At 43.0% G+C, this 13,498-nt stretch overlaps 1 protein-coding gene across 3 annotated transcripts in view; it reads left to right on the plus strand.

Moving 5' to 3' along the window:
- Positions 1-13,498, plus strand: part of ABCC4 (ATP binding cassette subfamily C member 4) — a 223,477-nt gene that overhangs the window by 59,910 nt on the left and 150,069 nt on the right. Inside the window, exon 2 of one of the 3 annotated variants that reach the window (XM_021416661.1) lies at positions 1,133-1,350. The exons of 1 other annotated variant lie outside the window; for it this stretch is intronic. In XM_021416661.1, the coding sequence (XP_021272336.1) occupies positions 1,268-1,350 (83 nt within the window). In that variant the 5' untranslated portion in view covers positions 1,133-1,267. Of the gene's footprint in view, positions 1-1,132; positions 1,351-12,732; positions 13,474-13,498 lie in introns of those variants that run through there. One more of the 3 variants, XM_021416653.1, reaches the window with a different exon arrangement.

Here is a 13,498-nt window from a genome sequence, read left to right on the forward strand (position 1 = left end):
GTATGTTACAAAATGCTCAGATCATAATCTTTTATGGAAAAAAAAATAATTCTGGCAATGCAATTTGTTCTGAATTCACTAAATTGTGTAAAAAAAAATCATTTTGAGAACATCAGCAAAGGACAAGGAAAATATTATTCTTAATGTTAAAAAAAAAACTGTTTTAATTGTTCATATGAAATTACTTGTCCAGTCTGGAATTTCTTTTATGATTAAAAATGTAAAGTGCTCAGATTCATAGGCTGTAAAAAAAGCTTTCCCCAACCCCAAATTAACCTTTTCTGTGAAATTAGCATCAAGTCAAAAAATGACTCATTTACATAGGTTCATCCATCCATCTTACCACCAAAAGAGCAGCGCTTTTCTATCTCCCTCACAACTCTGACTATCTTCAGTCATTTATTATTATTTAATTGTGCTGCCATTCACCCAAGCAAGGGCTGAACTGTGCTGATTGCTGCATGGCTAGGTAGCAAAACCTTTAAATTTACTGTTTCAATAAAGAAGCCCTTTAGATAGGAGACATAAATAGAAAGGATTTAATCGAGTCTTTATCACAGTGTAGTCAACTAGAAAAAAAAATGGTTGCCATGGCAGCTAAAATTTCCCAATGTGAGCACTGGGAGCTCTGACAGTTCACTGGTCAAGTCACAAACTTAGCAGCCTCTGCTACTACAGATTTCTTCTCTGGCCTTCGGAATGTATGGTAGGTTCCTTTCTTCTCTACTTGTTCAGCTGCCACCAAGTTTAGGCGTGGCTTTGTGCTCGTTTGGTTGTCTTTCTTTTTAAGCTGAAATCTGATAACGAACATGTCGTTGTCTGCCCTCTGTATTTGCTGCATTTGTACAAGTTGTGTCTTCCCTAAATATGCAGTGTGTATAATGCTTTTAGCATCAGGTCCTGCTAGGATGATAAGGATGTGCCTAGCCTAAGCATTCAGCTTTATGATCTATAACAATTCTCAGCTTGACGTAAAACTCCAAGCTTGTTACTGGCTACTGTAAGGCAGTCTCAGCAGAAACTTCAGTGTGTTTATGGAATTAGGCTGTTTTATACCACTGCTTTGCTGATGTATTGTTTTTTTCTTTGTGGTAAAGGTAGCAAGAGCTGTATTTGTATGTTTCTTTCGTAGTGTTGTCACACCTTTAAGGAAGGATGAGTTATCTGAAATATCACCTGGTTTGTATAGAAGTGCCTACATGTGGCACATCTGATCTGGATTCCCAGCAGCTTGAAATCTGAGTATGAGCTGCAAGGATGCTTGGTGATGTATTTCATCTTTGGACTTATCTGCAATCTGAAGGGTTGTACAAAGAGTGCGAAGAGGCTTTGGAGCCTACAGGGAACCCAGTAAGTTCCTATTTTTTTTTTCCCCAAGTCCTTTTACTCCTGTTTACATCTTTTGCCTCTCTCTGTAATTTATGCACTGGCAAGTCCAACAAGAAACTGAGTGTACCGAGTCACTCCCTCTGAACAGAAACTCTGAAGGAGGAAGCGAACAGCACTTACCTATTCCACATACTCAGAAACGTTCTAATGCCAAAATTACTAAGGCCGTGGTCTTCTTATTCTGGGTGGGCCTTTTTCCTTCAAAGAATGACCTTCCTATCAGGAAATAACTTCCTTACAAAATTGCTAAGGGAAAATCTCTTTAATTTTTTTACAAGTTAAATGACTCATTCAAAGGTTCATTACTTATTATGTAGAACAAAAGCTGGCAAGGTTATTCTTTTTTTTCTTTTTCTTTCTTTTTTTTTTTTTTTTAAGATAATGTAGCTCCTGGGAATCCTGCTCCTGAAGCAGAAGCACTATACCAGTACAGGACAATTAAAGAATGAAAAGGACAATCAAACCCCAAAGGAGCTCAGCGTCTTAATATGAAGACAGTGATTTACCATATTTCTTTGTCTAATCCTCTCAAAAACTCTGTATTATAATGGTTACCTGGTAGCAAAATGATGGTTAGGGTTCTCTAAGGTTTTTTACTCTGTTTGCTGGTGTTCATAAATAGAGATGAGAGCTGAGAAGGAAGTGCCACCAGCTTAGGTGCTAAATTGGTGCTAATAGGGTGAATGCAAAAGGATTCCATTTACATTATTAGTAGTCTGGTAGGTTCATGGAAAATTAATTCAGTCAGAGCTTTCTGTTGGGAAGGATAATCCCGATGCTGCTCGCACTTAGGAAGTGGGAAGCCTTGTTGTTTCCTTCTCATTGCTGCTAGAGAGTTGTGCTTTATGCATCTCCTTTGAAGATGCCATGTAGTGGCACTTTCTGTGTCTGGAGGGATGACAGTACAAGAGTTTGCTGCTGTGGAGTACGTTTAGAATGGTATAAAATGCTTTTAGCCACAGAAACAGAACTACAGCTATGACTACTGATAAAACCTAAAGCTATCTCATGCACAGCAATATAAGCCTATAAATATACAGACAAATTTATCCCACCTACTCCTGTCTGCTCCAGTCACAACTGAAGGCATTTTAAGAGTTTCCTCTCCATCAGATTGATCTTGAATTTCGGTTGTTGTTGGGACCTGATACATCCACTATGCTTGTTGGACAAAGCTGGTATTCCACACTTCACCATCTGCTGTCATCGTAATGCTTGACACAACCATCCTTCCCTGTCCCCTTCTCATGGTTAACCTCACCTCTCTTATTTTATCGTGCTCAGTCATCTAGCCTCTTTCCTCATTATCCTTGCTTCTCTCTCTGGCACCACTTCAGACCCTTAACCTCCCCCAGGCCTTGAAACACACTTGTCCCAGCCCTTCTGTTCTTTTCCTCTGTGGTTCACCTAGCAGTCCTTATGCCACTGCTGTTCAACTTATGCTCATATTTCTAATTTCATGGTTATTTCTGTTTGTGCTACCTCTGGAACTACTACTCTTCTTCTGAAAACTTCTGCAGCCTTTTTATATCTTTCTGGTGCAGGCCATCAGAATGAATACACAGATAGAGGATCTTCTCAAATAAATCAGAATTGTATAGTAGGGACAAGGGCAATAATGAAGAAAAAAATTAAAATATATAATGTGAACATAGACACAGGAGCCTTAGGGATGCTTGGCAGCTTAAGAGCAAGAGCAGACTGTGGATATGTATGTATCTGACCAGTGCAAGTCATGACATGGATGTGGCACAACCAATGCCATGGCATTCTTCTCTCTTTTACATTTACTCATCTGCTTCTTCTCTCTGGACTACACCCACTCCATGCTCTTGGATGTGAAGCTCTGGGACCATAGGAAATACCATGAAGTGCAGAATACAAGATGCATGTCCCCATGGTAACACAGAGTGCTATATACACATCTCTGTGTGGTCTGTTCTCTTCTCCACCTTCCATAAATCATCATTAAAAACAAGGTCTCAGTTTTTGCCCTGCAAGTGCACTGTTGCTAGTTCTTGGATGTCTAAACAAATGACTAAAACTCTAAGATAAAGACCTAGGTAAACATCTTCCCACTGCAGAGGAAATAGAACAGCATGTCTCCCTGTGCAGAAGACAAAATTTTCTACCTTTGTTTGAGGCTGAGAAACAAATAGTCGTGGCATGGGAGCACTACAGAAGACCTCTCTGCCTTCTGCTCTAGCTGCAATATATATTACTTCAGCCTTCTCTTCCCTAATCTAAACACAGCTGTGGACATACTACCCTGAAGCTACACTAAATCAAAACAGATTGAGGGCAAGAATAAACTGCATTTGACATGTGTTAGTCATAGGATTTAATATGTGGACAGAAGATACTCAGATGCAACAGTGATTAGGATGTGGTAAGAATCTACACACAGAAAAGCATTTTGTATGTAAATATTCTTGATGCTGTGGAAGTGTATGTGTATGTACATGCACATATATACACACGCATATAAATATACATGAATACACATAGATGTTTGTAATATTTTGGCTGGAATTCACAATTTTAAAGTAACCCAAGTAAACAAGGTATTTAGCACAAATACAGTGCAATAATTACATTACAAATCTTATAAAGTAAAATTCTGATTCACAAAATGCATTTGATTCAGAAAAAAAATTCCTGCTGTCTTGGTATTGAGTCCATGCTTGCTTGAAGTACCCAAAATGTCAGGATGTCAAGATTAAGAGCCTGGCCCAGTAGTGCATGTTCAGGTAAGGAGGTTATGTGGGCCATGGAAATGTGGACAACAAAAATAACTTCTTGGTTGCTTTGCATTGTCAGGCAACTGGTGTTCTGCTCAGAACTGTGTCATGAAGTGTCAGAGAAACTTCTGTTTCTCTGCAGACTCTGGGTGCCTCAGAAAAGCTGGAAATTCTGTGTGACAGCCAAAAATCCAGGCCATGGACCAGCATGTTCTAGACGCTGGTGAAGCTGCAGTGAGCTAAGGAAGGACAAGTGCTAACAGTGTTGACAGAATATGTTTGCTAAAGCTGAGAGTTGTGTTCTGATGGTAAGTACCTCATATCCGGGTCAGTTATGACATATTTTGAAGGCAGGTTATGTTTTTATATGCAGCTAATTGGCTCTCATCTCATCTCCTGACCCATCTACACTGCTGGCCTTAGCTTATTTCTGGAAATACCTTTTCCCCTTTCCATCTGTCAATAGCTTTCCAGAAAGGTATTAAGAACCAAACAAGTCATTCTCTCCATCTCAGTAGAAATAATAGATAACTATTAAACACTGAGACATTTTTTATTACGTCACCGTCCTTAGCATCTTGCTAGAATGGGTGATCATCTGTGCTTGTATCCAAAGATAATGGTGTGTGCACACCGCTGTATTTGACCTAACGTTGTAAGGTTTAATTAAAAGTAGATATCAAGATCTCAGTGTGCAGCATGAATGTGCTCCATTTACTATTAAAACTTATTAGAGTGTTTTAGTTTGTGACCTCTAAGAATCATTTGACCTAGCAGTATTCTAGCTACTCTCGAGCTTCATCCAGGATGCTGGATGGCAATAAAGGCTGCTCAGAAAAAGTTAAAAAAAAGTATATATTTTTAGGTTCAGTGTTATTTGAGGAAAGTGTATAGACTGAAGGTCTCTGCTAGCACCATCTGCAGTTCCTGTTTTGAGGTCAGAAGTACTGTCCTGTAACAAGAGAAATTATTTTAATTACGTCCAACATTACATCATAGTTGATAACATCCAGTAGGGTAAAACCCACATTTGTGCCTTCAAATTTAAGCAAGTTTTTACGTGACTTTGTATTACGGAAAGAAAAATCTTAAATCCATGTAGTAAGTTACAGATTTGTTCGTCTTGCCCTTGCTATTGCCAAAAAGCAAGTTTCTTAAACTTAAGCCTAGCAATGCTGTATGAAATATAATCAGGATCCAGGTAATCGTGATGATAATTTCTCATTCTGGAGAGCAATTCATGTACCTTTTCTTCTGGAACCTGCTAATTATTTGTATTATTACTAGAAATAAATGAATTATTTCAGGCAGAAAGATAATTCTTTTTGGCCATCTGTACATTGTCTGTAATTTTTATTTTAGCATGGAGGGAGTGAATAACCTGAAAAGTTTGAGATAAAACGATGGATCTGCTGACTGATTTGTTGTATGACTTGTAAATGCAAGAAGTACTCACCATCTGCTTTTTCCTTCTTCAGTCTTTAGGCAAGGGACAACATCCATGCTTCCACTTTTGGCCTCTCTTCTCTCCTCTTGCCTTTTTAGGCTGACATTGAATGAAAGGGATGTAGACAGGCTGGATAGCTGGGCTGTGGCCAGTGGGATGAAGTTCAACAAGACCAAGTGCTGAGTCCTGCACTTTGGCCACAACAACCCCAGGCAACACTACAGGCTTGGGGCAGAATGGCTGGAAGACTGTGTAGAGGAAACGGACCTGGGGGTATTGGTCAACAGTCAGCTGAACATGAGCCAGCAGTGTGCCCAGGTGGCCAAGAAGACCAATGACATCCAGGCTTGCATCAGAAATAGTGTAGGCAGCAGGAGCAGGGAAGTAATTGTCCCAATGTACTCAGTGCTGGTGAGGAAGCATATTGAATACTGTGTTCAGTTTTGGGCCCCTCAAAACAAGAAGGACATTGAGGCCCTGGAGCATGTTCAGAGAAGGGCAACAAAGCTGATGAGGGATTTGGAGCACAGACCTTACGAAGAGTGGCTGAGGGAACTGGGATAATTTATTTAGACTGGGGAAGAGGAGCTGCAGGGGAGACCTTATCGCTCTCTACAACTACCTGGAGGAAGGTTGTGGCGAGGTGGAGGTTGGCCTCTTCTCCCAGGTAACTAGTGATAGGGCTAGAAGGAATGGCCTCAAGTTGCTCCAAGGGAAGATTCAGGTTGGATGTTAGGAAATACTTCTTCTCTGAAAGAGTGGTCAGGTGCTGGAACAAGCTGGCCAGGGAGGTGGTGGAGTCACTGACTCTGGAAGTGTTCAAGAAACATTTAGATATTGCACTGAGGAACATGGTTTAGTGGGAAATATTGGTGATAGGTGGATGGTTGGACTGGATGACCCTGGAGGTCTTTTCCAACCTTGGTAACTCTGTGATTCTAAAGAGATCGTGCAATGGAAACCCCATTCCTGTACATAAATGTGGGGAAGGCAAGATAATTCTGTAATCAAGAAAAGCACTGGAAGAAGCATAAGGCAAATGTTGTTTACTACTCGCTTATTACATCTTAGTCACTTTTGAAAACAGAGCTTTTTTATGGAAACCACTGGAATTTTGCTTTTTTCAGAGTTGTATAGCCCAAAAGCTACTGGAAAAAAAAAACAAACCCACAAAATAACCCAACCAACCAAAAAAAAAAAAAAAAAAAAAAAAAAAAACCAAGACAAAACTCATGTCTGAGATCCTCATCTGTACAACAACAGCACTGTATCACTGAAACTAGACTTACATGAAATGAAGCGGATGTCTACATTCAAGCTCTGAGTTTCTAAAAGTAATTTCTCTCTTTGTTGTGCAGATGTCATGGCAACACCCTGGGAATCTTGCCTAGTCAAATAAATCCATGGACATCAGCAGAAAATACAGGTGTCAAGAGGCCAGCTAGTCTACTTCCTACCCTTTGACTGCGTTACCTATGTCATGACAGATTAATCTAATCTGGATTTTCAAATGCCAAGGATGGGAAGTCTACTTTCCCTGCGCTATTAGTCACAGGCTACACAATACTCACAGAAGTTTGTTTTCTGTTTGCTGACTCACCCTTGCCCCGAAACTAGTTCAGTTTAATTTTTCTGATACTGTAATTCACTGTTGCTCGGAGATTATCCTGGGCTGTGCTGGCTAGTATTAAACTAGAAAAGCAAGAGGTCAGGTTAGGAAGAAGGCAAATAAAGGTCAAAAATTTCCACATCATAGCAGTTGATAAAGAATATAAAGGTTTTGCTCCTCAGAAGCTGTATTACCAATGTAAGAAATATGAGTTAAGAAAAGAGAAGACTTGAAAATGTAATGAATGCAAGCAGAAAGTTTAATGTCTATTACATGGTGAAACTGGAACAGTAGCATAAGCTCTTAGCTGCTTGGGAAGGGATGAAAGAGAGGTGTGTAGCTCAGAACAGCTGTACTGTAAATATACTTTAATCAGTATTGTAACTATAAGCACAAGGAGCTGTTGATGAAAGCCTGCTGCGAGCTCATCTAAACCATCCTACAGAGTTAATACTCTTAAGTATCTGCATGAATTACAGAGCGAAAACTGTTAGCCGAAACTTTTAAGAGGTAGGTGTGCCAGTTTTAACTTTTAGTACAACCTTTTCTGCTACTTTTCTATTGCATCAGCATTTTAATTTAATAGAAAGTAACTTGAATCCTATCTAAGGAGATAATCAACTGAAACTACTATTTGCTATTTACACTATTTTGTGTAAAGCAAATAATCAGATAGCCAAACATCAAAAGAACTAAACTAGAAAAGCTAACACAAATCCTGCGTGTGTGTGTGCAACATTTAGAAAAATGTGAACAGAAATTAAAAGCTCTTTACATGAAATCCTAATGGCCAAAACAACCTTAATGTTGCAGTCAAAGGTGGAGAGCTCTCTGGCTTAAAAGCCAGACTGATTCAGTAGTGAAGGTGGTAAGGATGGGATTCAATGGCCCAACAGATGTATCTTGTGCCATCTGGGAGGCATCTAAGATGTCACTGTGTGACTGGCAGATATGATTCAGCTAATGGAAGACCTGAACTGTCCTGGAGTGGTAACTTCTGGCTAAGTGAAATACCTTACCGTATCCAAAATGGAAATAGGCATCTGTGTTTATGCATCATAACTTGAGAAAAATGAATAAGTCAAATGGTATAAACTATAAAATTAGATACTTGGGGAAAATACAGATGGCTAGGAGAGTAACAGGAAGAAATAGGAAGAGTATCTGAGGAAGAGCATTGGTATTAAACACTGACAACCAGATGGAAATAGCAGAGTCATTTACAGCATGATTCTGCAGCTTTTACATTCCCGTTCTGTAGCTGAAAAGGAACAGGCTGATACGTCTGTATTGCAAAAGGATGATAATCTATTCTCCAGCAGATACGTCAGCAAGATGATGAGTCAGGCCACAGACTGGAGAGTGACAAGCTGGGCTTCCTGCCAGTGGACTGCCTCTTGCTTGTGGCATGGCAGGAAACAAGGCTGCCTGATCGGCTTGTCAGGCAGGCATACAGACTGCATTTCTGTCTGGCTTCCATCAAAAAAATTAATCAATCAGTGCACTGTTGTAAAGCTTTCACATTCTGCTGTTGTAGCTTGTCTTTAGGGAACTACTCCATCGAGTATCTTTCAAACAGCTTTAGAAACGTTTCTGTCCTTATTGCCTCACAGATACCACATAATGCTCAGCAAATTCTTTACACAGACTTTTCAAACACACTCAGGCACATGTGTTCTTAGTGTTCTGGATACCTGCCTTGAGGCCTTGGGGAGCAATTTGTAGAAACCGATCAGTGCTGAAATCAATGGGAACTTGCCCGAACATGAAAGGTTCTAGTGCTACATCCTCTGAAATATTAAGCTTTAGGTTCCATAAGCATAATCAGAATCAGCACCAATATTTCACCTAAGATCCACATGCTTTGTTCACCATTTGGAAATTAAACCACACAATTGTGCTATGCGGGCTTTGTGAAAAGCAGATGTTTGTTAACTACTTGTACTCAAGCAGTGAGTGCCATTGAACACACACATGAAGAAACTTGTCTGCCTGGAAGCGTTCAGAACAAGAGAGTAGATCGAAGAGGGCTGAAGGCTGCACATCATCCAGGTGCTTATTTAGCAAGTGTTGTTCTTTTTGTGCACTGAAGAAATAGGGAGCCTTACGTGTCTGTAAGTTTGTGGCATCTACTGTGATCAACTAATTGATTACCCCTGCGCAATATATATGCATAATAGGTGTAATCCAGATGCCACTGGCTTAGTTTGGCTATTACCTTATTTGAGCAGCTGGCTTTGCTACTCTGATATTATACATTTACCTTAATTAGTTTGTTTATATATCTTGCACTTTGCATGTTGTGAGTATTGTGCTACCATAGCAAAACATTCAACAGATAGATTGGCAGTTGCTTTTCTTTTCCCCTAAAATAGAATGGAGATTACAAATTTCATTACCGTGCTATTTTCCCTCCTCCCTGTGTGCAGTCTCAGATCTTCCTGAGCATCTCTGTTGCTGTTTTAACTGCTACCTAACTCTGTGTTACTGCATCAATTTCTACTGGTTACTTGCCCGCTCGACATATAGAGTTACCGATTCATTTAGCTTTCAGGATGTTCTTTTCCTCTTGAATTTTATTTTAATTCTCCATGCTTGCTAAATCTGTACTCCAACCTTTTGGAGTGTTTTGCTTTGGACATTGAAATCAACACCAGTATTTATTTTAAAATCCAGTAGTGTCAACATTTGTTACTGATAATGCTGGTAAAGAAAAGTTTTATTACTTAAGGTTTCTTCTTTGTCCTTTTCCTGCCATTACAATGATCTTTGATACAGTTACTTTAATATTTTGCTTTAATACTGCTAACTGTATTCTTTAAAAAAAAATTACTTGTTCACGACCAGTTGTTCTTGTTCCAATGAAGAAATGTTTGGATAATCTTTCATTGCAATACAACTGGCCTGGTACTTCATTTCACAAAGGTAATGCTTCAGGAGTAGAAGCCAGTTGTAAGATTTACATCTTTCTTTCTTTCTCTACCTGACACAAGCTTTATTGAAATTATGGGACTTCAATTGGGCTGTCACACCTTTTAATTCTTCTACGAATCTGGTTGGACAAACTTGCTTTGCAGAAATCTAAACCTGCCAGAGTTTGCTGATGGGCAGAGTTTGTCTTTGTATGTTTTGAGAGACCTGGGAATATATGAGCACTATTTTGTTAAAGCCTGTCCTTTCAAATCACCACACTATTTCCTTATGTTAATCCGCAAGGATCTATAGACAGTTGTTGAAAAGCATACTACTTTTTGCTTGTAAAACTGTATATGCTCTATTGTATTCTGCTGCCAGTAAGCTTAAGCTTGATTTGTTTGGTTTGTGGTTGTTATGACATTCTTGCAAGCATGAACTGATGTGCTTTCTTCAGTAATACTGTACAGCCCAGACCCTCTCCTTCCTTTATAACAACAACGTGTGAACTATACTAGCAGTCTGAGGTCTGATGCCAGCCCTGTTAACTGTTTCACTGATAAGGTATTTTAGTAGGAAGAGATAGGGCTGGCTGCTTCTGAGGGCAAAAGATAAACAAGGAGAACATTAGTATAGTGCTAGGCTTGCAGCTGGCTCAGCTGGAGAGGGAAGCAGTCTAGGAGACTAGGGTTGTGATTAGCGGCACCAAGTCTAGTGGGAGGCCAGTAACTAGTGATGTGCCCCAAGGGTCAGTACTGGAGTGGATGAGGCACCAGGGAGGGGGCTGTGCTGCCATCTGAAGGGTCCTGGGTGGGATGGTGAAATGGGCTCAGAGAAACTTCATGAAGCTCAACAAGAAGAAGTGCAAAGTCTTGAACATGGGGAGGAAGAAATCCATGCACCAGAATATGATGGGGGCTGCTCAGCTGTGAAGCAGCTTGGAAGTAAAAGGACCTGGGGATCCCGCTGGACGTCAAGTTGCACATGAGCTAACAGTGGGTCTTTGCTACAAAGCTAACAACATTCTGGGGTGCTTTAGGCAACGTACGGTTAGCAGGCTGAGGGAAGTGACCATTCCCTTCTACTCAGCACTGGTGAGGCAACACCTGGAGTGCTGGATCCAGTTCTGGGCTCTCCAGTACAAGAGACATGAACATACTGGGTAAGAGTCTAATAAGAGCCAAAAATAATTAAAGGGCAAGAGAGACTGGACTATTTATCTTGGAGAAGAGAAAGCTCAGGGGGTCTTATCTATGTGTATGTGCTGTGCGAGTGCCAGGGCACTGGCACAGGCTGCCCAGAGGCTGTGGGGTCTCCTCCCTGGAGCTCTCCAGAAGCCGCCTGGCCATGGGCCTGGGCACCCTGCTCTGGGTGGCACTGCGGGAGCAGGGGCTGGGCCGCAGGGACACAGAGGGCCCTGCCCGCCTCAGCCAGCCTGTGAGATTGCAGAGACACTACAGAACGGTGGAGATCCGTTCAAATAATTATTTTTGTAATGAAGACAAAAAGTTATCTTGTTATCTTCAGATACATATACTACATTCCCATCTTCTTAGGCCTCTGCCAATTTACTTCTTCTAGTCAGAGCCCCTGTGGCAGGCCATTGTGACAGTACTGGAGAAGAGCACAGTGATCACTCACAGTAACAATAAAGGTGCTGAACTTTTGAGAATGACTCCAAGGACTTCTGTGATGCACCACCTTGTGGAATTACAGAACTATTTAGCAGCACTCTACCCTCCTAAACAGTGTCAAACTTGAACTACAGACAGCACTGATGAGCTGTGGACTCAGACCAGTCTGGCTCACCTCAAGCCCCTGCGGCTGCAGTCCTGAGCTGAGGTGAACTGCTTCTGGTGGGGTTTAGCCCAGTGACGGGAGACGTCTGTATCATTCAGAGGGACCTGGACAGGCTGGATGGATCGGCTGAAGCCAACCGTATGAGCTTCAACAAGACCAAGTGCTGAGTCCTGCACTTCGGTCACAACACCACCACACAATGCTATGTGCTACAGGCTTGGGGCAGAGTAGCTGGAAGACTGTGTAGAGGAAATAGACCTGGGGGTATTGCTCAATGGTCGGCTGAACATGAGCCAGCAGCATGTCCAGGAGGCCAAGAAGGCCAATGGCATCCTGGCTTCCATGAGAAATAGTGTAGGCAGCAGAAGCAGGGAAGTAATTGTCCCAATGTACTCAGTGCTGGTGAGGATGCATATTGAATACTGTGTTCAGTTTTGGGCCCCTCCCTACAAGAAGGACATTGAGGCTCTGGAATGTGTCCAGAGAAGGGCAACAAAGCTGGTGAGGGGCCTGGAGCACAAGACTTAAGGGGAGCGGCTGAAGGAACTGGGTTTGTTTGTTCAGTTTGGAGAAGAGGAGGTGCAGGGGAGACCTTATTGCTCCCTACAACTGCCTGAAAGGAGGTTGTGGCAAGGTGGGGGTCGGCCTCTTCTCCCAGGTAACTAGCATTAGGATGAGAAGGAATGGCCTGAAGTTGATCCCGGGGAGATTCAGGTTGGATATTTGGGAAAAGTTCTCCAAAAGAGTGGTGAGTCACTGGAAAGGCCTGGTGGAGTCACCGTCCCTGGAGGTAACATGTAGATATGGTACTGAGGGACACGGTCAGTGGGCATGGTGGTGACGGGTTGACGGCTGGACTAGATGATCTTAGTGGTCTTTTCCAACTGCAATGAATCTGTGATTCAGGTGGCCTTGCTCCTGGCCCAGGTGTTTTTCTGTCTCGCGTGGTGCCACCTGCACTGTGAGGATGGCACAGCTTTTCACCAGCAGCGGTTTAGTCAGCACACGCTGACCAGCACCAGCAGCACAAGCAACGTCAGCGAGGGCATCACCACCCGGCTGCAGCCTGGCAAATGCAGCGACCCCTTCACCTCGGGAACACAATACCAACTACGGCCGGCTTCAAGCCTTTCCTCGAGTCCTGTGAGGCATACAGAGATTTCCCGCGGCGGGCAGAACGGACAGGAGCCGGGCCCACGCTGCGGGATCAAGAGCCGCCGGGTAGGGCACGGCAGGGCACGCCGCGCCCTCCCAGCCCGCTCCCTCCCCTCGCTGCCGCCCGTAGCTCCCGGCCGCGGCCTGCGCGCGGAGAGCCGGGCCGGCAGGAGGCGTCCTGCGGGGCGGGCTGGAGGAGGGCCGGGGCGGGAGTGCCGGCTGTCCCGGAAACAGCACCGACCGGCGGCACAGCGGCGGCGGTTGCCGCGGTGGGAAGTCGGCTGGAGCGGTGTGCTGCCGCCGGCGGGCTGGAGCGGCGCGGGGCGGCGCAGAGCGGCGGGCAGCATGGAAGCGGTGCCCCGCGAGGAGAAACCCAACCCGCTGCGGGATGCCAACTTCTGCTCCCGGCTCTTCTTCTGGTGAGCGCGGGGCACGCGGCCGACC

This window comes from Numida meleagris, chromosome 1 (assembly GCF_002078875.1).
Source record: "Numida meleagris isolate 19003 breed g44 Domestic line chromosome 1, NumMel1.0, whole genome shotgun sequence".
Classification (NCBI taxonomy): Eukaryota; Metazoa; Chordata; class Aves; order Galliformes; family Numididae; genus Numida; species Numida meleagris.